Source organism: Epithele typhae, assembly GCF_022376455.1.
Source record: "Epithele typhae strain CBS 203.58 chromosome Unknown BXZ73scaffold_14, whole genome shotgun sequence".
Lineage (NCBI taxonomy): Eukaryota > Fungi > Basidiomycota > Agaricomycetes > Polyporales > Epitheliaceae > Epithele > Epithele typhae.
This window is the reverse complement of record NW_025954205.1, coordinates 278,592-303,709: the sequence shown is the minus strand read 5'-3', so window position 1 is coordinate 303,709 and position 25,118 is coordinate 278,592. Positions and strand designations below refer to the sequence as shown.

At 59.4% G+C, this 25,118-nt stretch overlaps 8 protein-coding genes across 8 annotated transcripts; 5 read left to right on the top strand and 3 right to left on the bottom strand.

Annotated features, from left to right (window-relative positions):
- Positions 1-3,865: 3,865 nt before the first annotated feature.
- On the bottom strand, positions 3,866-6,485 carry BXZ73DRAFT_99891 (uncharacterized protein; the record flags this gene model as incomplete). The annotated part of the gene is made up of 4 exons (XM_048028153.1): positions 3,866-5,764; positions 5,815-5,928; positions 5,991-6,149; positions 6,210-6,485. The coding sequence occupies 4 exons, from the start codon at positions 6,483-6,485 to the stop codon at positions 3,866-3,868; spliced, it is 2,448 nt and encodes an 815-aa protein (XP_047879463.1).
- A 383-nt stretch (positions 6,486-6,868) lies between these two features.
- On the bottom strand, positions 6,869-9,102 carry BXZ73DRAFT_99890 (uncharacterized protein; the record flags this gene model as incomplete). Its single annotated transcript, XM_048028152.1, has 5 exons — positions 6,869-8,284; positions 8,338-8,451; positions 8,504-8,626; positions 8,706-8,833; positions 8,967-9,102. The coding sequence occupies 5 exons, from the start codon at positions 9,100-9,102 to the stop codon at positions 6,869-6,871; spliced, it is 1,917 nt and encodes a 638-aa protein (XP_047879462.1).
- A 987-nt stretch (positions 9,103-10,089) lies between these two features.
- BXZ73DRAFT_44562 (3(2),5-bisphosphate nucleotidase HAL2) lies at positions 10,090-11,407 on the top strand (the record flags this gene model as incomplete). The annotated part of the gene is made up of 4 exons (XM_048019362.1): positions 10,090-10,222; positions 10,273-10,548; positions 10,622-11,082; positions 11,198-11,407. The coding sequence occupies 4 exons, from the start codon at positions 10,090-10,092 to the stop codon at positions 11,405-11,407; spliced, it is 1,080 nt and encodes a 359-aa protein (XP_047879461.1).
- Positions 11,408-11,828: 421 nt separating this feature from the next.
- Positions 11,829-15,158, bottom strand: BXZ73DRAFT_44359 (TRAPP trafficking subunit Trs65-domain-containing protein; the record flags this gene model as incomplete). Its single annotated transcript, XM_048019324.1, has 7 exons — positions 11,829-11,880; positions 11,926-12,048; positions 12,103-12,425; positions 12,480-14,065; positions 14,118-14,378; positions 14,496-14,948; positions 15,002-15,158. 7 exons carry the CDS (start codon positions 15,156-15,158, stop codon positions 11,829-11,831), a joined length of 2,955 nt encoding a protein of 984 aa, XP_047879460.1.
- Positions 15,159-15,510: 352 nt separating this feature from the next.
- On the top strand, positions 15,511-16,856 carry BXZ73DRAFT_99887 (ribonuclease H-like domain-containing protein; the record flags this gene model as incomplete). The annotated part of the gene is made up of 7 exons (XM_048028151.1): positions 15,511-15,581; positions 15,639-16,046; positions 16,103-16,157; positions 16,206-16,287; positions 16,349-16,623; positions 16,683-16,742; positions 16,794-16,856. 7 exons carry the CDS (start codon positions 15,511-15,513, stop codon positions 16,854-16,856), a joined length of 1,014 nt encoding a protein of 337 aa, XP_047879459.1.
- A 2,161-nt stretch (positions 16,857-19,017) lies between these two features.
- BXZ73DRAFT_99886 (uncharacterized protein) lies at positions 19,018-21,038 on the top strand (the record flags this gene model as incomplete). The annotated part of the gene is made up of 19 exons (XM_048028150.1): positions 19,018-19,097; positions 19,159-19,237; positions 19,295-19,308; positions 19,365-19,463; positions 19,527-19,536; positions 19,601-19,618; positions 19,681-19,706; positions 19,765-19,790; positions 19,850-19,884; positions 19,934-19,958; positions 20,013-20,024; positions 20,081-20,096; positions 20,155-20,194; positions 20,249-20,349; positions 20,403-20,462; positions 20,540-20,567; positions 20,633-20,690; positions 20,744-20,862; positions 20,922-21,038. The coding sequence occupies 19 exons, from the start codon at positions 19,018-19,020 to the stop codon at positions 21,036-21,038; spliced, it is 963 nt and encodes a 320-aa protein (XP_047879458.1).
- Positions 21,039-21,624: 586 nt separating this feature from the next.
- BXZ73DRAFT_99885 (uncharacterized protein) lies at positions 21,625-23,218 on the top strand (the record flags this gene model as incomplete). Its single annotated transcript, XM_048028149.1, has 3 exons — positions 21,625-21,764; positions 21,816-22,827; positions 22,889-23,218. 3 exons carry the CDS (start codon positions 21,625-21,627, stop codon positions 23,216-23,218), a joined length of 1,482 nt encoding a protein of 493 aa, XP_047879457.1.
- A 230-nt stretch (positions 23,219-23,448) lies between these two features.
- Positions 23,449-24,277, top strand: BXZ73DRAFT_99884 (uncharacterized protein; the record flags this gene model as incomplete). Its single annotated transcript, XM_048028148.1, has 2 exons — positions 23,449-23,581; positions 23,667-24,277. 2 exons carry the CDS (start codon positions 23,449-23,451, stop codon positions 24,275-24,277), a joined length of 744 nt encoding a protein of 247 aa, XP_047879456.1.
- Between the last annotated feature and the right edge of the window lie 841 nt (positions 24,278-25,118).

The following is a 25,118-nucleotide window of genomic DNA, read 5'->3' as shown; positions in this document are numbered from 1 at the left end:
AGCGACGCGCGACGCAACACTGCCGCGCGACGAGCCACGACGCCCGCGCGACGCGACGCGGCCGCGCTACCATCTATAACGCCCGCGCGACGTGACGCGGACACGACGAACGCTCTGCCCATTCACGCGCAGCGCTTCCAGGATCGGTGAGACACAGAGGAGACGGGCTGTCTTGGAGGAGACAGACTGCTCCTGGGGGAGACCGAAGCTCCTACACGGCCAATCGACCGTTTTATCCTAGGATAAATCGACTGGATTTGTCCTTCTGGAGATCGTGCAGGGACCGCTTCCATATCCGAGTGATGGCCCCACGGTATCGGCACTGCGATGTGCCCGGAGCCACGCCGGAATGTGTCTAGGATATTCCAGTTCGGATATCGTTTAGCTGCTCCTACGTGCCCAGTGGGTTATGTCTGCGACACCAACCCGGTGTCCCCTTTGGGACTCCAACAATGAGTGGCAGCCTTCAGTCAGAATCAGGCTTCACACGGGTCGGGAGTTAGATCATGGCCGTTGTTTCACTAGACATTCCGCGCTAAGCTAATATATTTGTATTCTTTGAGGGATATGAGGAAAAACGGGCCTGTGAGCGGACGTGGTGGTGAGAGCCAAAGCCTAAGTCCGAAGCGCTGACCATGCGCGCGCGAGTCACAGCGCACCAGTGTTGGCGCTTCGGACTTACGACATGACTCTCGACCACTACCTGCCAGCACACTTCCCATTCGCCACTTCCCTAAGTTTATCCTCGCAGCCTCTCTTACATAGGTATGTGCTTCGATCAGCTTTTCCTTGGTCCACGGACTAAGTATATCCCTCAGTCGTGCATTCGCTCCCTGGGAGTCCGGATGTCCGTTTCGACCGCCAGACCCTACCGGTATTGAACTCCCTCAGCTCCCCTTCTGTATCTTCATCTTGTGCATCCTCTTTTCCGCCCCGGGGCCGAACTACCTTTATCTCGTGAGTCGTACGTTGCTTTCCTGTGTTGTGCACACCCGTTCTGCCGTGCTTTTCTGTGACCTATCCGATGGCTCCGTCGATGATCGATTTGCTGCGTCCCTCCTCTGGTAGCTATATTACGACCGCGCCCTGTAGTTGTATACTATACGTGTTGGTCTGCGTCAGTAGTCGCAACGACCAATTTCACAGTTTATCAGAGCACAAAGCCGCTACCGCGGCGCACGAAGCAGGTCGAAGCGGCACAACACTGCGAGGGCTATCAACTGACATCCGAATGAGACAAACTAGATATATGGGCGCCGATATGAGTTGTAGCAATTCCAGTCAAATATCACCGGGACATCGCGGTGATGTCGTAGGATATTTCGGCCGAAGGTTATCCTGAGTTATACCGGACGACTGGGCGTGTAGGGGAGACGGACGTCTCCCATGGGTGATAACCGGAGATCGGGATCTCCCAAAAGGGCCGGATCTCCGGCATCTCATCCGACTCCCTCGGGATCACGGGGGAGCCGGAGGAGGTTTTCGCGTTTCCTGATGAAAAGGGTACTTCCTGCGCCTACGAGGAACTGGGATGATTGCGCATTGAAACAGGGTCAGCGAGTCTGATTCTCAGCGACCCTCTCCTACTTGTCTCACCGCGCCATTATGAAGCCACACGGCGAGGTTGGGCGCGTGAAATCTGCAGAAGAGCGGACGAGAACTTTGAGCGCATGTCAGTTTCAAATGGGTCGATAGGTCTTACCCGGTGATGGTCACAGCTATGTACCGTGTATTAGAGCCTTGTTGTTGGATGGTCGCATGAAATCGTACACACCTAAGAAGCATCCTTGGATTATAATTCAACTAATGAACAAGTGTGGGCATGGGTTTATTGGCTTACCGTAAAACGCCAAGAGGAAAACAAACTACGACAGCAGTGTGTCAGATGTGCACGCATGCCCCACGTCTTAGTCACGCACAGCGACTACCACGAGCGGTCTGAACTGGGCTCCTACTGAAAACGCTGGTGAGCAATGAAGACATGAGATATGCAGGAAATGTGCCTACGAAGCCAGACTCGGCGCATGAAGAAGCTATCGACACAAATATAAGCCGGGGCACATCGTAGAAGGGGACAATGACCCACATCTCCACTGAGACTGGAGTGAAAGTCTGACAGTATATACCGGTTTGGACACGGCGAGCAGTGCAAAAATAAAAACGATCTTACCGCGATTGCAGTCAAAAGCTGTGAGTAGCTTCATGAGAGGCGATAGAGTTGTATACCGATGAATACGTACTCTGAGTGCACTTCCATAGCATGTATGAGCGTCCGCCTCGGGGCAAGAGGATGACTGAGACCTACGGGTGCATTTGCTCGTCTAGGACGGCCGGGTTGGCCCAATTCATTATTGTGTAGTGATATCTGAACAGTGGTGTCAGCAAGGGTAAGGTGGGTACTAAGTCTCTCATCGCACGTTTCCTCGAGCGCAATACAGATTGTGTATGTCTCAGTCAAGCTTCAAATGCGTATGTGAGCTCCACATTACAAACTCAGTTCCCGTTAGGAACGACTGCTCACAAGACGAAAACAACCTGGCAGCGTTGAAGAGGGTGTAAAGGTCGATATTTGAACGTATATATGTCAAAGTGTGACTTGCCCATATCTTGATGAAGCGTTTGTCGTCATTGTATGTCCTGAAATATGTGAAAATCTGATGGATTAGAAACCCATGCAATCTGCCAGAAGGTAAGCGTAGGCGACCTCAGACACTCCAGTAGAAACTCACAACATCCCAAAATTTGTGCACAAAAGGAGAACTCCCAGTGTATAATCTAATGCCGGGACAGCCAAGGGGAGAACTGTTATCGAGTGAGATGGAGGGTTCATCATGTGTCGAGTGCTTTCAGATCATACCGGGGACGTATATATACCGGGTGCACGTGGTAAACATGATGGACTCTGTGGTCTTCGACATGGGTTCTATCAAACTATGATAGTCACCTGTCGCCTGTGTCCTTCGTGTGCCCACACATAATGCCTCCGTGGGGAGCCTCGTGGAGTGGTTTGATAATACGGACAAGCAGAAGAGAAAAAGTAGTACGCCACCCTACATTTTGGGGCCAGCAACTTCTGGCACAAAAACTGCGCAAGATCGCTATCTACCTGGTTGCAACAAGCTTAAGGTTGATGTCGACGAAGGTTCCGGCGGCTACCATCAAGCTACCATTGCATCCAACAGAATCAATGTGTCAGTGCCACGCTCACCGAGTTATTACGGAGTGCACTCCACACGAGTCCATCATACTTCGGCTTTGCTCTGCACGGCCTCGGACACGATATCGTCCATAGCATGGGAGCATACGTGGGCCTAAGTAATCTAAGACGGCGAAGCAAAACGCTGGTGTTCGCTTTCCGGCATCATCCGGCGCTGATTATGTAACTGCCCCTCCAGATGCGGGATCCAACGCGCCGGCGACGAGTGGGAGTACGACGTCTGCGAGTCCGCGTAGAACCCCGAGTCCCTCGTCTCCGACCTTGTATGGCAGCCTTCGCGACGAGAAGTAGGACATCGTATTTCAGGCGGTGTCTTGTCAGAGAGGACACAAACTGCGCATGACAAGGAACGCGAGCGTCTGAAGGAGTACTTGGTGGACGTTCGAAGCCAGGCTCCGTCCACGGGATTCCACGCGTCCCCGGTTGGTCAATATCGGACGCTTGCAGAGAATCCCATGCCCCGAAGCCTTCTGGTACTGACTTGAATCCTACCTCAGCAGGCATACACAACATCCCGGTTCGACAAAAGTTCGTTGCATGCTCATAAACTCTCCCACTTCTCACACCGGACACGCAGCCTTACAGTCCTCCAAAACACCAACCGCACCCAGACACTCGCCCGAGCCTCATCCCGCACCCCGACCGCCCTTACCCGCGCCACGGCACCGACAGCCCGCTCTTGCGCGACAACGGCTGCGGCATGCGCGACGGCGCGACCGACCCGCCCGCCATGCTCGCCACCGCCGCCTCCTCGCACGCGCGCGGTGCCCTCCCGGTCGACGCGAAGCTCACCGACGCCGACGACGCCGGGCGCGACGGCCCGGGCCACCTGCCCGGAGGCACAGGCGCGACGGCTGCGGCCGCGGCCGTGTAGGGGTCGAAGTCGTCGAGGACGCTGGCGAGAGACCGCGAGCCGCGGTGGGCGTCGGCTTCGGCTTCGGCGTAGGGGTTGTAGGGGACGCGGGGGTCGGCGTACCCGGCATGGGCGGAGGGGCGCACGGCGATGGAGGAGCGTGCGGGGTCTGGAGGAGAGGACTGCGAGGTTGAGTGCGGGTGGGAGCGAGACTGCGAGTTTGAGCGGGACTGTGAATTGGAGCGGGACTGCGAATTGGAGCGGGATTGAGACTGGAAGGACGGTGGTGACGGGGAGGTGACGAGGGCCCTGTGGGGGGTAGAGAGCGGAGAGGAGAGCGGGAGGGAACGCCTGGCGTAGACGAGCATGGCGGACATGGCGGGGATGCGCGACACGGGCAACGGGGACGGCGCTGAACTCGCGAGCGACGAAAAGGGCGGGCGCAGGGGCGCAGAGGCAAAAGCGGAATCCGGGAGCGCGGCTGCGGCAGGCGCGGACGGGGGAACGTCATACGGACCAGACAGGGCAAGGTCTTCTGGGCGCGGGGAGAAGGTGGGGATGCGGGAGATTTTGCTTGGAGTGCGTATGGGCGTAGGAGGGCTCGCCCGGGCGTGCGAATGCACATCTTCAGAGGTACTGCTAGCTGCCTCCTCCTCCTCCTCCTCCTCCTCCTCCTCCTCGGAGGTCGGGCTCTTGCTCGTTGCGTTCTCTTCCGGCGCGGGACTCGTGCTTGCATCGGACTCGCTGCTGGCGAGTCGAGAGTGGCTGCTTAGACTGGTGCCTGCTTCAGCTTGTTTACCCAAGGAATCTATACTCCTGTCCCCTCCATTGGTATCGCCGCCAGGAGCGACGTCCACAGTACACAGCGGCTGTCCCAAGGTGGAAACCAGTTCGGGGTCGGGGACGAGATCAGAAGCGGAAGCAACCTCTGCGTTGGACTGCTTCGCAGTGGGACTAGAAAGGCGTCTCGCCATCACCCTGAGCTTCCGCGCCGACCGCCCGCGAAGGTCCACCTTGGCCGTCACGACCGCGGGCGCGAGAACACCAGGCACGACGGGCTGTGGGTAGAACGACACCGACTGAGCGCGGACGGGTCCCTTGGGGCGTGCCGGAACATCGACCGGGCCTCCTGTGACGGTAGCAGAGCGCGAACGCGTCACGAACCCGCGCGCGAGCGTGATCTCCGCGGCGGTGCCGACGTCCCCGCGCAGCAGGCGCACCACCGCGGTGCGGAGCTCCAGCTCTCCCCGCGCGCACCGCCGCTCGAGGTCGTGCGCACGCTCGCTCGCCCGCGCCGCGATGTCCTCGTGCTGCGCCACGAGCCTGCGCTGTGCCTCGAGCAACGCCGTGCACGCTTCGAGTTCGCCCATGCGCGTGTCGAGCTCGGAGGTGCGGGCGGCGACGACGGCCTCGAGTTCCGCTACGCGAGCGGCCGCGGCTTCAAGTTCGTCCGTGTGCGCGGCCGCGACCGCGGACTGCTGCTCCGCGAGCGCTTCTTTCTCCGAGTGCAGAACCGCGAGCTCGTCTTCATGGCGGACGATGCGGAGCTGGAGCGTGGCGATGTCTTCGTCGCGCTGAACGACTTGGAGCCGCACGCCCGTGACTTCGTCGGCGCGCGCCTCGAGCTCGCGCTTTTTCTCCTCGAGCGTGTCCGCTTGGCGCGACATGATCTTGAGTTGCTCTCGGAGTAGCGCCTGAAAGAGGGGTAGGTAAGTCGCGATTACTCGCTGAAGGCGGTACACACCTCGAGCTTCACCGTCGTGCGGAGCCGGCTGTCCATGTCCTCCCGCCGTTGGGCCTTCAAGCGCTGCACGATCATATCGCGGGTCCTGATCTTGGACAGGAGCGAGGCGACGAGCTGCGGGCAGCTCGTCATCGTCTCCTGCGACCACCGCGCGAAAGCGAAAGCGACAGACTCACCGACTCCTCCGGGCTCGCCACCGCGCCAAGCCGGCTCTCCGAGCCCGTCTCCGAGCCCGTCTCGTGCGGACCGCCAACATCGAGCTTGCGCGGCTTTGGGGTCCCGAGCACTCGTGGGCACTCCTCGTCATCGCTGGCCGAGAAGACGCTCCGAGGGGCCTGGAAAGTGAGGACGTCTGAGCTTCCTCCAAAATAATGCCCAACCAATGAAATCCGTACCTCGCGAGAGCCCGTCGTCGTCTTCGTCATACGCACAAGGTTCTCGAGCTCGGTGGAGACGGCCTCGAGAGGGTCTCCCGGGCCTTCCCTCCCCATCCTCGGCGCTGGAGATACCAGCCCGTCCTTCACCTCGGCCGAACGCGGTTTGGGGTCGTTGGCGGTCTGCGTTCTGCGGTAGAGGCAGCAAAGGAGGATTAGGGCGCATATTGCTTCCCAGATGGTCGGAAGAGGAAGCCGGATGGGAGTGAGCACAAAAACGAGGTGTTGGTGAAACATGACGGGGTCTGGGGTGGGTAGGAAGCAACCAGAGGGGATACGTCGGTACCAGAGCTTTTTATCGCAGCATCAAAAAAGGTGCATATCACGACGAGGACGCGACACGACCTCAGAATTCTAGCCTGGCTTGATAGGACGCCGGAAATGCGTTGCGGACTCCATACAGATTGAATTCGTAGTGCCAGAGACGACAGCAGATACGAGCATGCTTGGGTGTGGACACTGGAATGAGAGAAGGTTCGGCGCCTCTTGCAAGTTGCGCATTGATGTTGACTTGAGTCACATGACCCATTTCCGCGAGCGGGTGCATCATGACATACATATAAGTAGATCTCAGAAGTCTAACACGGATCCTAACGTAAGGTCAAATCGAAGAATCAACACTACTCATCGCACTCCTCCACAAACGCAGCCGGCACGGGCCTCTTCAACGGCGCGCGCCGTGGAAGGCGCGACCCCGAAATGGAGAGGACGCGTGAGGACCCCACCTCGGCATCAACGGGGCCCGCTCCCCTCTCCCTCTCCTTCCCAGCCCCCTTCGTCCTCTCCTTCTCCTTGTACCCCGAGGGAGTGAACGCATCCGCAAAGTTCGCGAACGCGACCCGCCGGCTGCGTCCCATGCGCGGAATTCCGCTGAGCCACTTGCCCGGCGTCGGTCCCGTCAGCGCAGGCGCGCGCTCCTCCTCTACGGCAGAGAGCGCAGCCGCGGGGATGGAAGGCGGAGGAGGCCGCGGAATGGAGGGCGGAGAAGGCCGCGGTGGAGACGACGGGAGCCCGAGCCCGCGCGAAGGCACGGGTGCGAAGACCGTCGCCTTCGCAACGCCTGGCCCGCGAAGGGGCGCGCTCAGCGACGCGGGGAGGTGCGGGCGGGCCGCTGCGTAGTCGCGCGAGGGTAGGGGAGGGGTCACGTCGGCAGCGGCGGTGGAGGAGGGGATAGTCACTGGAGGCGTCGCTACATGCTGTGCGTCATCACCGAATTCGAAGGACGATGTCGAATTACTGTCGATTGTGGTGGAGGCCGTACTATGCGCGAGGTAGGGGTCGGAAACCCGCTCGTGGCCGTCCCACGCGGCGTTGGAGTGAAAGGCGTCGCCGACATTCTGCACCCACGACAGTTCGCTCCCCAGAGAAATGCTGGGCAAGCTCGCTGTGGAACTGGGAAACGACACCGAGTTCTCGCTGGATCCTTCCCAAGGAGCGTCGAAGCGTTCAGATGGATGTGACGGGTTTCTGAAGCTGATCACTTTAGCGGAGCGAGTGCGCATGTCGGAGACGTTGTTCTTGACGAGCGACATGATGGAAGACGAGGTGAGCACGGATGCCTGCATGTGGAGATACTGGAATGTAGGGCTCAAGAAGCGCCTCTTAACGTTGAGATTGAATGAGGGCATCCGCAGCGGTGGGGCAGAACGAAGCAGCCTTGATCTTGACCGGGTGGGAGAGCCGGAATCTGCAGGCGACGAAGAGTGCTCGCGAGCAGACGTGGGTTGAGCTTCCGGAGGGAACCGTGCACGTGCGCGGGGCGTAGACACCCGCTTAGTTTCGTAGAAGATCGACGTCTCATCGTCTTGGATTTGCGGCGGGGAATCACTTGGACTGCTGAAGCGCTCTTGCGACTCTGTGTAGTCGGCTGGACAGTCTGCAAACCTCTTCTCGGTCTCCTTGGCTTGCTCTCTCATGAGCGCAATGGTTGCCTTCAGCGTGGCGATCTCATCATCTTGTGACGCGACGATACGATTCTGCTCCGTGATGTCCTGGGACTGCCGCGTCATGATCCCAAACTGGCTCCGGATCTGGGACTGAGCTCTCGTGAGTCCTCAGCCGCGACCTAGCCCACAGTGAAAGAACTTACTTCGAGGCGCAATGTGGCCTGAATGCGCTTTTCCGCATCCTCCCGACGGCGACCTTTCATCCGCTGTATGGTATCGTCCCGTGCTTTGAGTTTGGACAGTAGGTCGGGAAGGAGCTGGGAAATCATACATGAAGACGCCGTTGATGAAAACACAAAGACCACTCACCATAGCGTCCTGCAGAGTGCTCAACGCCCTCTCAGCGCGAGTCTCCCGCGATTCGTGCACGTCCGCCGCACCGATTACCTCCGATGAAACCTCTTCATGGAGATGGCTGCGAGGATGTTCGCCCTGAGATCACGGAATTCAGGATTAGCGTCTCTGGAACGTGAGATGGAATCAGACTTGCCTCAGAGTATGTCTTGCTAACGGTTGTCGGTGAGTGGGCAACCTCGACGAGTCTCTCGAACTCGGAGTAAACGGCTTCCAGCGCATCGGGGACAACCTCTTTGACCACGGGAGCCACAGGATTAAGTTGACTGGTGGAAGTCGTTTCGTCTAGAGAATGATGAGATGCTGTCGCCACATGCATGGAGATATGATCCGTACGGTTGCGCCAATACACCCAAAGAGCCGTCAAGAGAGGGAGGAGGTAGGCAGCGCCTAGTAGTGCGGTATGCATAGAAAGCACACTGCTCTGTGGTGGAAGGAATGACGAAGTGGGCGTCGGTCTGGATCCGAATGGCGAGGAAGGAAAGGGTGTGGAAGTACGGTTCATGGAGGGCAGCGTCGTGGCGCGGCGGTTTCTCAAGGTGGTCCTTATGCATGTTGCACATAGAGGGGCACACGCGGATGCAACCAATGCGAGGGGCGGAGGGAACGCCGGAGAATGACGCGCGAACCTAGCGGATGTGTGGTCGGGGACCGCGAGGCTCTGCTATCCGCGCTTGACGTCCATGCGGTGTTCTTTGGAGTGTCTGAATTCCTTGCCAAAGACGTCCGCCGGTGGCAAAGGCTTTCGGCGTTTGACGAGCAACACGCAAGCATGCCTGTACGGCTCTTCAGAAGCGCATACAACGACGTACGTACACCAGTAGTGAGTTACCGCCGATGAAACGAGGCTCTTGAAGCTTGAGGGGTCGAACGGCGCAATTCATGGCAAACGTATCGCGCATTTTGGAAGAAGGAGATTGAAGCGCATATAGTGACCCCGGAAGAGAATCGGGCGACTGCAGAGGGGGTGGGAAGAAAGGCGGTACAAGCGCCCAACGGGCCAGCAAGCGAGTTTCGCGAAAAAAATGACGTCATTCCCAATGCTTTCCGTAGACACGCCTCGCCAGAAAATACAACATCGCACGTAGTATGTCACGGCATGCAACAATGATGAATTGATTATTGGGCTATCTGTGTGAAAAGTCGAGTCAAACACTGTCACTGCGCACTTACAACTGGGCACGAGGCTCACAAACTTCGCCTTAGCAAGCTTTCAGCACTCGGCGTGACCTCTTCCTATCCAGTCGACCGCCGCGAATTGTGCGCATCCAAAGCGTGACCTGCCTGCTCACAATTTGGAATGCTGACCTATCCTGTGAGCCCCCTCGCAAACTGGGCGGCTGTGGTTGGACCGAGGCGAGGACCGCGACGCGCCCGTCACGCGCCCCGTGTCGCACAAGCGTGACTGACAACTCCTCCGTCGTTTACTCGTCCGCGCCCGATGCTCCCGTTTGCCTTAAAGCCCGCGGCCCCGGTCAGCACGTCCCATTTACCCCCATCGCGATAACCTGACGACCTCCTACCACCCACACACACCGAAAATGGCCCAATACGCCGCCGAGAAACAGATCGCCATCGCCGCGGTCCGCCGCGCATGCGGGCTCACCGCCTCCGTCTTCAACAAGATCGTCAAGCAGGAGACCGTCACGAAGGAGGACTCGAGTCCCGTCACCGGTGAGTGCCCCTGCTCTGCTTGCGATGGGCCGGACGGTGACCGTGCGCAGTGGGCGACTACTCCGCCCAGGCGGTCGTGAACACGATCCTCAACCGCGTCTTCCCCGACGACCCGATCGTCGGCGAGGAAGACGCCGCGGACCTGCGCGTCGACGCCGGCACCGCGCTTCGCGAGCGCATCATCCAGCTCGCGAACGAGACCCTCACCGCGCCCCTCGTCCCGGGCGAGCTCGCGGAGTGGGGGCTCGGCCCCGACCACGGCCGCACCACCGAGCAACTCCTCGATGCGATCGACCGCGGGAACTACAACGGCAGCAAGACCGGACGTGAGCACCCCTCTCCCCTCCTCTCCTCTTGCGCCCCCGGAGACGAGACAACGATGCTGAGCGTGCGCCGCAGGGATGTGGACGCTGGACCCGATCGACGGCACGAAGGGCTTCCTCCGCGGCGAGCAGTACGCCGTCTGCCTCTCGCTCATCGTCGACGCCAAGCCCGTCGTCGGCGTCATCGGCTGCCCGAACCTGCCCGTCTCGCTGGAGAACCCCGACGGCGTCCGCGGGTGCATCTTCGTCGCCGTCGCCGGCCAGGGCGCGTACCAGCTGCCCCTCTCGGACCCATTCACGGGCGCGGCGAGCAAGCTCATCCTCCCGGTGACGACGCCCGAGACGCTCTGCTTCCTCGAGAGCGTGGAGAAGGCGCACGCGAAGCTCAGCTTCAACGAGAAGGTCGCCCAGGTGCTCGGGGTCACCAAGTCTCCTGTGCGCATGGACAGCCAGGCGAAGTACTGTGCGCTGGCGCGGGGAGATGGCGCGGTGTACCTCCGCATGCCGGTCGGGTCGGGGTACAAGGAAAAGATCTGGGTGAGTTCTCTGATCCCATCCGCGACTCGGGGTGGATGCGCGCATACAGGAGCGCATGTCCGCCCCCATGGTGCCGTACATCATGGTTGTACGCGGAGCTAATCTTTGTTGACAGGACCACGCGTCGGGCGCGGTGCTCGTTGAGGAGGCGGGAGGTGTGATCACCGACGGCCGTGGCATCCCGCTCGACTTCGGACTCGGGAGGACCCTGGGCGAAAACTTCGGCATCGTCGCCGCCGGCTCGGACATCCACGCCAAAGTCATCGCGGCGGTCAAGGAGGCGAGGGAGGCAGAGGCTGCTGAGACCAAGGCAGCGGAGCATTGAAGACCCAAATGTATGCTGTGAGGGAAGGAGTTGTAAGCTGTTTTGCTCGTATTGTTATTCCTAGACATCTGTACGTATCTTCACTCGCACGTCCACGCATATATACGCATGCATGCATAGAAATCGATATATGCGCCGTTCTAGGCACGACCGCTCTGCATATAGCCACAGAACGCAGGTTCTGAAAGCACCGCGAACGATGTCATGTTCTCTCAGGTGCGAATACCTGGCTACGGGCGCGATTGCCTTGTTGACACGCCGGGACATTCAAAAGCTGTCCTCAACTCCTGCTTCCTCGGAGCGCTCCAGACGGTCTCTTCCCTTGCAATACGAGCGAGGTGCATAGATCATACCCACGAGAAGGAATTTCCTGAAAATGATGGTAGCTCCACTGCAACAGATAAACTACTACGAGTAGACATCAACTCTCCTCGCGGTGAGGCTCGTGCACAATAATATCAAGTGCGTTCCTGCTCACCCGATCAGCCTCAACTCGAGCTAAGCAGGAAGCTGCTCACCTCAAATGCATCTGGTAGTTCGTCTGGACGTCCGTCAACACCAGCGTGTCGATCGAATGCACGCCCGGCGCGAGGGCCAGGAAGTCCATGCGCACCGACTGACACGTCGACGGCAGAAGCGGCCTGTCGTCCTGCTCAGCTCCGATCCCTGTGCGCACAGAGCAAAAAACGACGTACCCGATCCGCACCCGGTTCTCCAGCGGCACGATCCCCGGCGGCCTCCCCTCGTCCTTGCCACCCGCCTCCCGCTCCCGCTCCCTATCCTTCTTCGCCCTCCGCCGTCGCCGCCGCCGCCGCTCCTCCGGGAACGTCACCTCGAACCGCCGCGTCCACGACGACTGGTTGAAGACGAAGATGTCGAGCGTGAACGTCTCGAGTGGGTACAGCTCCCCCGTCCCGTGCGCGTGCTTGCCCTTCTGCCCCTTCCGCACTGGCCCGAGATGCAGCCCGACCGACACCACGACCGGCTCGCCCCCCGACAGCGTCAGCGGCCCATCCGCCTCCGTGCGCACGCTCAGCTGCGGCAGCTGCCCTGGTGGCGGTGGCTGGATCACGGCCACGGCCATGCCGATCGGGTTGGTGAGCGTGCCGAAGCCGCCGACGGTCGGTCCTGGGGTCTGCGGGACGCTGCCACCGCGCGAGCGGCGGATGTCGACGCTGGGCTCGACGGCGGGCCCGGACTGGTGCGAGATCGGCGCTTGCCAGAACGGCGTTGTGGGGGCCGGAGCGGGCGAGGAAGGGTACGCAGGGTACGCGGGCGTGCGTGGCACGGACGTATCGGGACTAAACGCGAGCGCAGTGCCCGAGCCGAAGCCGGAGACGTCAGGGGAGAGCAGCTGCGCAGCGAAACCTCCAAGAGCATGTGGCGGCGGAGGCAGCGGCGGGCTAGGGGCATTGTAGGTTGTAGGAGATCGCTGGAAGCTTGATTGGAAGGCGACGGAGGGAGGGATGTAGGATGCACGGTGCGGCATCGGTAGCGTCTGGCCGGTGGGCGTCGGACTGGAGTTGGGAGGGGCGGGTGGCTGGTTCTGGGGGTTGAGCATCGCGGTCGGGCTGGCGTAGTTCATAGGAGACCGACGGGCATACTCCGCGGCGGGGGTCTCGCCGAAGGCAGAGAAGGTGTGGCGCTTGCTGCCAGCGACGGCGGTGAGCGGGATGACGCTCTTGACAGTGAGAGGAGTGAGAGTACGCTGCGGAGGAACAAGCGGGGCGGTGGGGAACGGCGAGGCTGGGGTAGGCAGAACAAAGTACTCTTGATTGTCTTCGTCTTCCACTTCGATCTGTGCTGACTGTCGTTTCTGCTTGGAGATACTTGAAGATGCGAGATCAAGGACGCAATTCCACCGCGACGGGTAGACCTCGGTTGGGAAGAACGGTTTGGCCTCCACTTCCTCAAACGGTCGTACGATGAGGTGGATCGTTACCGCGCGCTGGAGCTCCTCTCCCGGCCCACTCTTCTTGTCCAGACCTGGTGGCCGTGCAAGCGAGAATTCGTCCGTGTCCGGGCCCCGCAGAAACGAAACTGCATACAACAGGTTGACTTGCTCGCGTGGGCCAACCTGTAGAGGGAACACGTCGGCACCATACGACCCCCATCCGATGAACGATGCTCGCGCACCAGACCCGCTGATAGCAACGTCTAGCCGCTCGACCTCGAAGTGGTATGAGGGAGAAGCCGAGCTGGCGAAGAGGTTCTCGACCTCGACGCTCAACACGACTGTATGCTCCTCGTTTCCAGCTTCGCGCTGCTCGCGCTCTTCCAGGATGTCGTCGTCAATGTCCGAGTCCGAATCAGATTTGTCCGAGTCTCCTGATGGGCGAGGGGTCGCCCGCGGCTTCGATGTTTTCCCATTCTGCGGATCTTGCGGAAGGAGAAAGTATGGCACGAAGACGGTCCGCATGCGGACGCGGAAGCCCTGGTGCATCTTCAGGGTCTTGCGGAACGACTTGCGAAGGGTCGTGCCGCGCGGCAGGCTGCTACCCATGGAAGATTCGGCGGTCGTACTAGAGTAGGGAACAGGGGTGTCCGCGGAAGGGGCGTTGGGCAGGGGAGGGAGGGAGAACGCGTGGGCGCGGGTTGACGTACCCAGGCGGGTCGTGGGCATGGACAGCCGCTTGCGAGCCTCCGCAAAAGTTGGAGCTGGTGGGAGAGGTCATTCAATACAGGGACATGGCGAAGTAAAGGAACGTACCTGTCGTGAGACCCTCCAGCAGGTTCACTTCTTGCAGACCATAGATCAAGTCCTCGTCTTCGCTGTCGGAGTTATCGTCTTGCTCTCCGTTCGTGTAGGTAGGCGAGAGTAGACGGTCTGAGACCGATCTCAGTCCGCCGATGGAGTCTATGAGAGCGGCAAGGGTCCTGCGAGGGGGAGTAACAGCGAGAGGCTTGTTGCGAAGTGTGGTCGACACCGTCATGGCAAGCAGAGGGTCCGGCTCCTTGGTGATCATGAACACTGCGTTGGTCGGTCAGCATAAAGCCAACCTTTCCCTCCCTAGCGCTGTTCCTCATCATCCCGCGGCTCACAAAATCCGCGCATATACACCCCGCCGAGATGTAAAAGAACACTCACCTACCAAAATCGACATCTTGTACACCGCAAGCCACGACCTCTCCGCCGCATCCCATAGCAGCGCGAAGGCCTCCTTCTCTTTCTGTTCTCCTTCGCCCCAGATCGCCGACACTAGCGGGGTTCCTTGCGACTGCACGTACTTGAGGTCTGCCTCCGCCGCGGACGGGATTGGATGCGGAGTGTGTGGTGGAAATATTGACGGTCCCCCGGCCAACAGCGCGCCGGGGCGGTTGCGCTGCATCGAGCTGTTGCGCGGCGGGGGCATCGACAGCCGCGACCCGCCGTTCGTGTCCGGGGCGTTCGACGAGGGCGAGATGTATGCGGCCTCGTACGAGATCTGGAGGTGCGTGAGGTACCCTAGCAGGTTCGCTGGAGGCAACGGGATGACATTGACGAGGTCTTGGTCGGCCGGCGGGGGCAGGCGGATGGCGAGCAGGAAGTCGAGGTTCTCGTCTGTGAGGTGCGCGAATGAGAGGATGAAATAAGGCGGAAAGCGCGGTACACACCAAAAAACGCTGTCTTCCTGTCGACGATGGGCTCGCGCATATGAGTGAGCCATTCGGCGGCCTTGTCGCCCGAGTAATTGGCCGGAAACTCGAACGACGGTGGAGGTGCAATCACCTCGAGGACGCTCCCTTCAAAGAGCTCCTCATAGCTCGACATTTGGGGCGCGCTGTTCCCGGCGCAGGAAGCTTGCAGAGAAGACGAGATGTAGGAGAATGGAGAGGAAAGTGGTGGTGGACCTGGTAGTAGGGAGCAAGCTAATCATCGCGCGCGCTCGCCCTTCGCCGCGCGTCGACCTTCGCGAGTCGCGATGCTGCGTTACGCGCGCAGTGTGGCTGTTTCTCGGACCCTCACCACCCCCTCTTGGCCTCGCTTCGCCTTAAACATTGTCGTCCTGGCTTTTTATCGTATACTACTGCGTGCTGCCAATCTCAAGATCCCCCAGCGATCGGTTCTCGAGCTCACTTCTTATCCCACCTCTCGGACCATTCACTCTTGCCACCCCCTTCTAATGGGAAAAGCGGGAAAGCCTGGTTTCTATGCTGTCGCCCGGGGCCATGTCCCGGGGGTATACACTGAATGGTGAGTACTGGAATCTTGCCTTGCATATACCCATGCAAGCCCCCTTACAAACCGCAGGAGCGACTGCGAGGCGCAAACAAAAGCATTCAAAGGGTGTCTGCATAAGAAGTTCAACACGTTAGATGCGGCCAATGCCTATCTCGCCGAAAACGGTGTCAGTGGCGGTCACCGCACCACATTTGCTTCTCCGTCTACGCTACCGGCGGTTGCATCGTCTTCGAAGTCACACCAATCACGCAACCACGGGACGAAGCCGTACGAAAGACATTCTTCAAAGAAACCTAGAATGAGCAGGTCAAATGAGAAGGCGGGCTCCACGAAGTCCCGGTGGTCGGCGCTCTCGACGGAGGTCGTCGAGGACGAGTCAGGCTGGAACGTCGTCTATTCAGACGGCGCATGCAAGGGAAACGGGAACGCCGGGTCGGTTGCAGGCGTGGGGGTGTGGTGGGGACCGGGTGATTCCAGGTTAGCTTTTTGCTCTTTCTTTGCTTGTCTTGTTGTATGCGCATATATCCTTGCAGAAATATCGCGGAGAGGTGTCCCGGCGCGCAAACCAACAACCGCGCGGAGCTCATAGTTGGTCATGCTCTCAATTCACGGCCGCCAGGTGCTGAGCTTTTGTAGGCTATCGTGCGCGTGTTGGAAACAACGCCCCATTCGAAGCACCCACTGCTCATCAAGACAGACTCCAAATACAGCATCAGCTGTAAGCATACGCCTCCCTCAGCCAAGTCTGACCCGACCATTCAACTCTCTTCTGGGCACAGGTTTTCGTGAATGGCTCCCCAAATGGAAACGGAGCAATTTCAAGACGTCCTCCGGGGAACCGGTCAAAAATCGGTCGCTCATCCTCTACCTTGACGCGCTCCTCGATCAACGTGCGCGGCGCGGACAGAAAGTGCATCTGCAGTACGTCAAGGGTCACGCCGGCATTATAGGCAACGAGGGTGCAGACTACGAGGCCAACCAAGGAGTCAAGAAGCCTCTCGCCCCGGAGCGAGACTGGGACGCGTTAACGGATGCGCTCCAGGAGGAGACCCCGGTGCGTTCCAAGACGACGAGCGTGCTCAAATGAGGTCTTTTCTGACGCGTCTGCCACAGGATCACCAGGTGTCGAGCGGTGAGCATCGTACACCTGCAATCTCGCAGGCCGACTTGGAGGTACGATTGCTCGCAATCTTGCACTTCATGGCGACTGAACAATGGCGACAGGCATTCGCGGCGGGCTTGGCAGACGACGATGAGGAACTGTGGGCGGAGTGCACTGAGCACTGAGGACGTATTACGTCCCGATCTTCGCTTGCCTCTATCGCGTCTCTCAAGCATATGGACATGTTCATGATTCTCGACTCCTTCGCGGCCCGAATTGTAGGATATCCAGAGTGAACTGAACGTTGTTGAGCCATGTGCAGCTGGAGAAGGTATGATGATCGTTTCTTGAGGCGGGGTGAAACTGCGTACTTATTCTGCTCCTGTTTTCTGCTCCTTAAGTACCTCGCTAACCCCACATATCTTTTGCGTCGCGCAGATTCTCGTGCTCTAGTGCGTTATCACGTTGGTGCTTCAAGATCTGAAGGTCTGATTGGTCTGATCTACGACACCTCCCAGGGTCGTTGCATCGATAGCCCATGCGGTATACATGTATCTAGTATTACGAACACCACCATCGCTGTTTTGTCATGCAGGTCCATCATCTCTGTGTTATGAAACCCACTCTTCTCGTCATCTAAAGACGTCCAGTCAGGCTGTAGGTCATAACCATGGCCTCACCTTGCGCATATAGTCACGTTCTGACGACGTTTCTCACACAAGTGCGCGAGTGACATCCTGAAGGGAGCATACGTAAGTGCTCATCTTGGTATGTATGCGCGAGCCGTAGCCCAGCTAGTTCTCACTCGACCATACTTTTAGGGTACCGCATATACAAATCTATGCACCGCTTGCTGCTCCCACGTCTGTTTGTGTTGCTCAGCGGAAAGCAGAAGATAACCGTTACCAGGTATATGCGTCGTGCGCACATTCCTTTGGTTTTTTTGGTGGGTAGAACGCGCGCGCGCGCGCCGAACCCGTTCTACCTTGCACTTTCTCAGACACCCACCCGACTGGTTTCGAGGCAGCCGGACGCTGTTGACCAAGGGTAGAGAGTTGTTATGACGGGCGCCGTGGCTCGGAAGTCCGTCATTGTCACCGTTCCTTCTCATTGGGCTGGACCAGGATCCAGTGTATGGTTCGAATCTGTCGACTCGAACTCGGTTTCAAATATACACCTCGTCTCTCACAGCCAGTTCTAAAGATGTGAGTGCGCACAGCGGACTCGCCATTCAAACCTGGGCACCTTTCCTCGCTTTCTGTTGTGTCGGGGCTGGGAATTTGGCTCTTGGCTGACACACTCCAGAAAGTGCGCCGCTTCACTTCTCAGGAAGTCAGCTCGGGCCCCGGTTGAAGCACCTGGTTGAAACGTCGTTCAAATCCAGAACCATCGCAGGGCTCGCGTACTTCCTCGTATGAACATCACAGCTGTTATCATAAAGATGGGCACCTCCCGCAGATCGCACATAGAGCCAGTCGCGCTTCACTCCGGCTCACCATAACCGACAAATGTATGATAACAGCTGTATGACCCTGGCGACGTTTGGCCTTGTCCCCAGTCGCTCTGTACCGCCCGTGTAGGCGGTGGTGCGGTGCGGTCACACAGAGCGCGGTACCTACCGTTGGCCTCAAGCCTCAGTCTTCAGACCTGCAGCAACGTTCGCACTTGGTCCGCAAGACGAGTGTGAGAACAGGAGGTGGACGCGGCTATATACATGCATTTACCTCTGGGCAGATTTCGGACACCTCGCTTGAGGGAAATGAAACATACCGCCCAGGCGGTGGTTTGAACACGCTTCAATGGGCCCAGAGCGAGCATTGTCCCAGGTAGTCCTAAGTAGTCCCGGTAGACATCCAGACGGCTTTAGGCTCATCCCGTGTCCGCAATAGCTTTCTGATAGGGGCGCGTCTGCAGATCTATGTAGCGGGGCCGTTATGATGCAGCAGACAAGCGCAGCCACCCCGCGTGCTAGTGCACTCCAACCTACGCGACGTGGTTCAACAGCTCATATGCATGAGTTGCCAGTGTCCCCCTGTGTCGTTGTGCACAGATGAGATGGGTGCGAAAGAAGTTCGGGTATGTTGGCTTCGAAAGCCAAGGCAGGGTCAGAGTTCACGCGGCGCGAATGCCTGCGAGGGTACTAGCGCCGCTGGCGCCCGTAGATCTCGGAAATTCAAAACGCGATCAGGAACTGCGGGCGTACCGACCGTCGCGGCGCGCGAGTCGTCGCTCTCCGCTCACTTGAGCTTAAGCTTAAGATGCCGCCCGTCCCCGCTCGCTACAGGCTCTCCTTCCCTCCCTGAGCCGGTCAACGGTCGGCACAATCCTTTCGACGACCTGCCCGCCATGTCTGCCGCCGGGCTCGTGGTACCCGCGCTCGACAGCACCCTTGGCGCCGCCTTTCTCGGCCACTTTGTCTCAGCTGTGTACGCCGCGCCGCGTCTTGATTTCTCATGACCTCGCTGCTTACCCCTGCCCCCCACGCAGGCTCTACGGCCTCACGACCCTTCAAGCATACACCTACTACCGCAACCGTTCTTCGGATGGGTGGTTTACTCGGTACTCGGTACGTCCTCGTCTCCGCTTTCCAGGATTCTCGCGTCGATCCTCCACCATCTTCCAGATCCTCCTCCTCTGGTGCGTACCCTCGACATGGTCACCATCTGAGGGCTGCATATTCTGACCCGTACTAGGCTCCTCGATGGCCTTCATGTCACGCTGGTCACCCACACCATGTATGTTTACTGCGTGTCCAACTTTACGAATCTCTTGGCCATCCAAAAGCCTGTCTGGTAAGCTCACATGCTTGCCGTTTCCCGCAAGATCTGAGTCCACCGTTTTCCCCCCACCTACAGGTCCATTTGTGTAAGTCGAAGTTCGCAACGTCCACGCTTCCGCGAATGACTGAGGGTGCTCGTCTGGGCTTTAGGTCATGATCATGGTGTCAGTGAGTCTTTTTCTCTCTGTCAGCGCATATATCCGCATTCCAACCCCATCTCGTTGCTCCAGAGTGCAAGCAATACCCTTGTTCGAGCGTAAGTGTCTTACGCCCACCCGTGCCTAACCACACTCACGTAACGTCTCGTCCATCAGTTGCTTCGCGTACCGAATATACAAACGTAAGTAATGCTCGTGTCCTGACCGCCTGCTTTCACGCCGACAAGCATCATGTTCACAGTTGGGGGTGGAAGGTGGATCATTCCTGCTGTTATCGTGCGTACATCTACCGCGCATATTACCCTGTTCTCTGACATCCTGCAAGGCCATTTGCTCAGCCTACGTCGAAAGTGAGCTCCCAGTTCGACGCAACGCGTGTATTCGACGCTGAACTCCCTTTTCAGTCGATGCCACCTGTGAGTAATCGCTCGCTCGCGCGCGATGATCCCCGTTTACCCCGACGACCTTGAAGACTTCGCGGTGAAATTGTACGTCCCCTGTAGTTTTACACCTCTGTTCGATGACGGTGCCTAACTTTCGATGCAGACTGGGCCTCGACAGTTATGCACAAATCAGTAAATTTTCCGTACGTATCTTCCGATTGAACTCATGTTCGCTTCGTCTGACGGCGAAAGTGTAGTGGGGTCTCTATGCTGGCCTTTCGGTTGAGGTCGCTGTCGACCTCATCGTCGCGGCCACTCAGGTCCTGCTGCTGCAAAGCTACCGAACTGGTATCCGCAAGTACGTGGAGGTGCTCGATGGGAGGATCTAAACTCACCGGCTGCACTTTCTAGTACGGACAACCTCATCGCGAGTCTTATGGCATACAGCGTCAACACCGGTTTGCTGACAAGGTAAGTAATGTGTCCCGCTTTATGTGATATCACGCGAGGAATGAGGCTCTTTTGCTGATATCTGAATGCCCGACAAGTTTCTGCGCACTCGGCGCGCTTGTGTCGGTGAGTATCCAGTGGTAGCCTTCCCAAAGTAGTATAGCCGACGCTGATCTTGCGTGTCCCAAAAGTACGCCGTCGCGCCACACAAGTTTATCTACTTCGCGTTCTACTTCGTTCTGAGCAAGAGTAAGCCCCCTCCCCCCTCCCGCGCCCGCGTCTTCTCATCATGCCGTCGGCAGTGTACATCAACTCGTTGCTCGCGACGTTGAATTCTCGCAGTCTCGTGCGCAAGACCCGGCCCGCCGGCAAGTTCCGGACCGCAGGCACGTCAGTGGACCCTACGCACGGCGGCGTCGAGGTGTGTTGTCTCTGTCCCGCCCCACGCTCCCCCCCTCCACACGCTCACCGTCTTTGCAGTTCACGACTGTGATTACGGCAGGAATAAGCTCATCAGACATGGACGATGCTGTGATCTCCTCATCCGGGACGCAGCTCGACGAGGAGAGGGGGAAGCACCCGAAGTTCGGGCGTTAGCATGCGTTCGTCGCGCCCTCTTGAATGGGCAACCACCAACGCGGCGTTTCGCGCTCTCTATCGCCAGCGCACCCGCTCCCGATCCGGCCAGTCCGGCCTCGACTCACGCGCTTTCACTCCTGCAGCGTCCACGCGCACGCTCGCCCTGCATAGGACCGGCATAGTTGACGGTACTACGGGCGATCAATCCCGGAGCCGTAGCCGTCGCGGTACAAAGGCAGAGCGGCGCCCTGTTATTGTGTCCTCTACTGTATGTCGATATTTTGCTTGACCTGCTACCGCACGTGACGATCGCATATATGCACTTTCACGACCTCCTCGCCACTCGGGATCCCCGATAATGTTCCTGAGCGTCCGATTATAATCAACGGGGCTGGATGCGCGGACGTAGTCCAACTCCCCTCTCACGTCTCGCCCCAATCTGTGTCTCCAGCCTGCATGGATAGGTGAGACTCGAAGATACCGTGCATTGTACTTACTCAGCTCGCTTTCTAGGTGCCGCCTGAAGGACGACGTGCTTGCACTCATCGCGAAAGCCCTGATGAATGAATGGGAGCACGGAAGTTCGCTTCTAACAAGAGACGCTATGCTCTCTCTCGGCCGATCTTGCAGGGCTCTCAAGGACATCTGCAATCCTCTCATCTATGCCAATATCACAATAGAGTGGGGTGGGGAGCTGGACGAAACACATTGGAACGTCCCCCCTCAGCTGCGCCCGCTGGTCAAGTGAGTCGTGCACACCTTTGGTGGGATTGATCTGACACGACTGTATTCCAGACACCTGGCCCTCCAACTGCGGTGCCGTCGCGGGCGACAGTGGATGGCTGATGACTCGGACGAAGAAATCTTCGAGTGGCACTGCGAACCTCTGCCGCCTCCGTGCTTCGGCGAGATCCTCGCAAGTATGCATCAGCTGAGCCAGATCACGCTCGATATCGATCCACCTGCAGGCCACTGTCACCCATGGGCGCTGGCCCAACTGCTGGTCTCGACACCGACGCTGCGCGGGCTCTCTGTGCGTGGCCTGGAAATTGCGCCGAAAGACAGTTGTGCGCTCGAGTGCGCCGTCCCGGCGTTGACGTCGCTCACATATCTCGTCGGCGAAACAGGGCGACCAGTCAGGGACAGCGCTCGGAATCTGCAGATTCTATCGTCGCTGCTCGAGGCCACCCACAACTCCGTCGAGTCCCTCCACCTCTCCGCCCCACTCGTGCCGTGGTCTCGGGTGCACGAGCTCGAGTGGCCGCGTCTCCGGGCGCTCACCGTCTCGGGCATGGTCCGGCTAGAGGTCGAGTCGTACGCGTCGATTCTGCCCCAGTTCGCCCCTCGCCTCGACCGCCTCTCCCTCGAGCTCTCGCTCGCCTCCATGTCGACGACCCCCCTCGGCGGCGGGACCACCGCGTTCCCATGGCCTGCACTCCGCCACCTCGCCCTCCCGCTCCCGCTCCCGGAGGACGACCCGGCGTACGCCCGCCTGCCGTCCACGCTCGAGATGCTCTCCCTCCTCTGCTACCCTCGGCACTGCGCCACGACCGCCGACACCGGACTCCCCCGCCGCCGCGACTTCCCCCTGCCCGCGTCGACGGGGGCCATGGCCGCCATCCTGCGCCGCTGCGCCGCGTCCCCCGGCCTGCGCCTTACGCAGCTCTCGGTCGAGTACGTCGCGGACGCGAACGACGACAACGACGCGGTGCTCGCGCTCGTCTCGGATGCGTTCCCGCGTCTCGAGGAGCTCTCGCTGTTCCGCTACCGCCTCGACGGCGCGTACGAGGCGCCCGAAGCCACCGCGGTGCGTTGCGTCCCGTCGTCGTCGTGCGTGTCTGGACTCCGCGCTCACTGGTCTCCGACAGGCAGCGGTGTGTGCCGCGCTGGCGCCGCTCACGCGTCTGCGCGTCGTGCGCACCCCGCTCGACTCCTCGTTCTGGCCGGAGGGGGACGGCGACGGGTTCGGGCGCGAGACGATGCAGCGGGTCGCGCTTGCCGCTGCGCGCGAACTCACGGGGGCGCCGCTGGAAGAAATCTGGCTGTGGACGCCGAGCGCGGGCTCAGTGTGCGAGCAGGGCGAGTGGAAGGTGTTCCAGGTGCTTCCCGGGCTGGGCGGGGGGCCGAGAGAGAGGGAGTCGGTGGACGTGCATCGGCGACGGTGGGCGGTGAAGGTGCCCCAGTTTTTGTTTGGATAGGAAGATGACACAGTGCGAGTGTTTTGGTGTCCGGCAATTCACCCAGTGTGTGACTGCAGAATGATATCTGATAGTTAGTGACCGAGTTCAAGCGCCCGACTTTGATGACGTCACGGTCGGCGACTCGGATACTCCTACCGCAGTTACGACCGTGACCGTCCTCATATGTATCTCCTTGCGTACGTGCTCTTCGACTCACTGCGCTCCTTCACCCGCGTCTGTCATCTCCCATGGGCGCGGTCAAGTCCTCCAAAACACTCGCCGCGCGCAGGACCAAAACCGCCCCCACCCCCATCCCCGCGGCGAGCGGACGGAACGCAAACAACAGCCACTGGCCGCGCGCCGCGTACGACGTCCTCGGCGGTGCGTGCTGCGTACCGCGTCTGAGTCCCCCCCTCCCTCCCCTCCTCCCTCACGCCGCTGGCGCTGACGCGTCCCTCGCGCGCAGACTTCTTCGAGCACACGACTGCGTACCCCTCGCGCGCGCAAAAGGCCACGCTCGCGCGGACCGTCGCGCGGTTGCCGGGGTGCTCTGGCTTCGGCGTCGCGCACGCGCAGAAGTATTTCAAACACAAGCGGAAGGACGCGCACCGGCGTGAGGCGCGGGGCCCAGGGGTGCCGCGGCGGAGACGACAGACGCGGGTGGTTGTGGAGGAGGAGGAAGGAGAGGAAGAAGAGGAGAGGGGTGCAGAGGAAGAGGAGCTGGGGGATGATGTGGAGATGGAGATGGACGCGTTCGAGTCAGAGCTGTCTTCCTTGACCAGCGACGACGACACCCTCAGTGAGCCTGACGGCGAGGGCGAGGGGCGCGACAGCGACCAGAGCGCGTACGAAGGTTCGACAGGGCCGTCTGGGAGCTCTTCTAGTACGTCGTCGTCGTCCGTCGCCTTCAATTTCTCGCCCTGCCCCGTGAGGCTCGCGCTCGCCATCGCCGAGGAGGACGAGCACGAAGCCCGCTGGCTCTCCGCCGCTCCGCCACGTACGTTCCACGAGTTTGGGGCGTGGATCCAGCGCGAGTACGGCGAGCTCAACGCGGCGGTGCTAAAAATGTTGACCTGACGGACTCTACATGTTTTCTTGCTGGCTTTGATTTGCACTCATCCCTGTTTTGTTTTGCTGTCTCGCTCTCGTACATCCTGTGTCCAGCATATAGCCCGTTCATCTTCATTGCCTGCAACTCTGAGTACAAGTCGAAACCGTCTCCGACGTCCGGGTCGCTCTATCGTCTCCTGAAGGTCAGGTTTTTGCGCGACGAAGTCCTCGCCGCTCGGTCGCATCCTCCGACGTTGCCGTATTGCTCATGCAGGCGTTCGATGTGCACCAGCCCCACGAGACCATGACGGTCTACCGCACGCAAAGCTTGCATCTCCAGGGACCGAGGTGGGCGAAGGGATGGAAGGGTGCGGTAGGCGAGGACAGTGATTGAGAGAGCGCCTGGCGAGCAGCGGTAGGCCGTAACGGTAGAGCAGCCCAGAGTGTGCCCGGATCAAGAACGTCTCGTAGTGTTTGAAGATCTGTTGTCCAGCAGTTCGACCTTTTCTCTCGCGAGATAGCAAAGGGCTCACCATTGAACCACACGTCAATACAGGTGCTGATGTTCCGGACTCAGGAAATAGATAGCAAATGTGAATTAGAAATACAGATGCATCAACAAAGCACCAGGACAGGATGACCGCGAGTGAAGATCATTGATGAAAGAAACTTGAAAGTAGAGTAAGGAGATGGAGATAAAAAACCAAAACGGCAAACTCACCAGCAGCGAAGGGTACAGACTATGAGGCTCGAGGCTTCCGCATAGGCGGATGAGGCGACGGCTGCCTCTCTTGTACAAGCGGCTCTCGCTCGCTAGGATCGACGGTATCTGACGCACAACAACGACACGAGCATAGGTGCTGCGTGC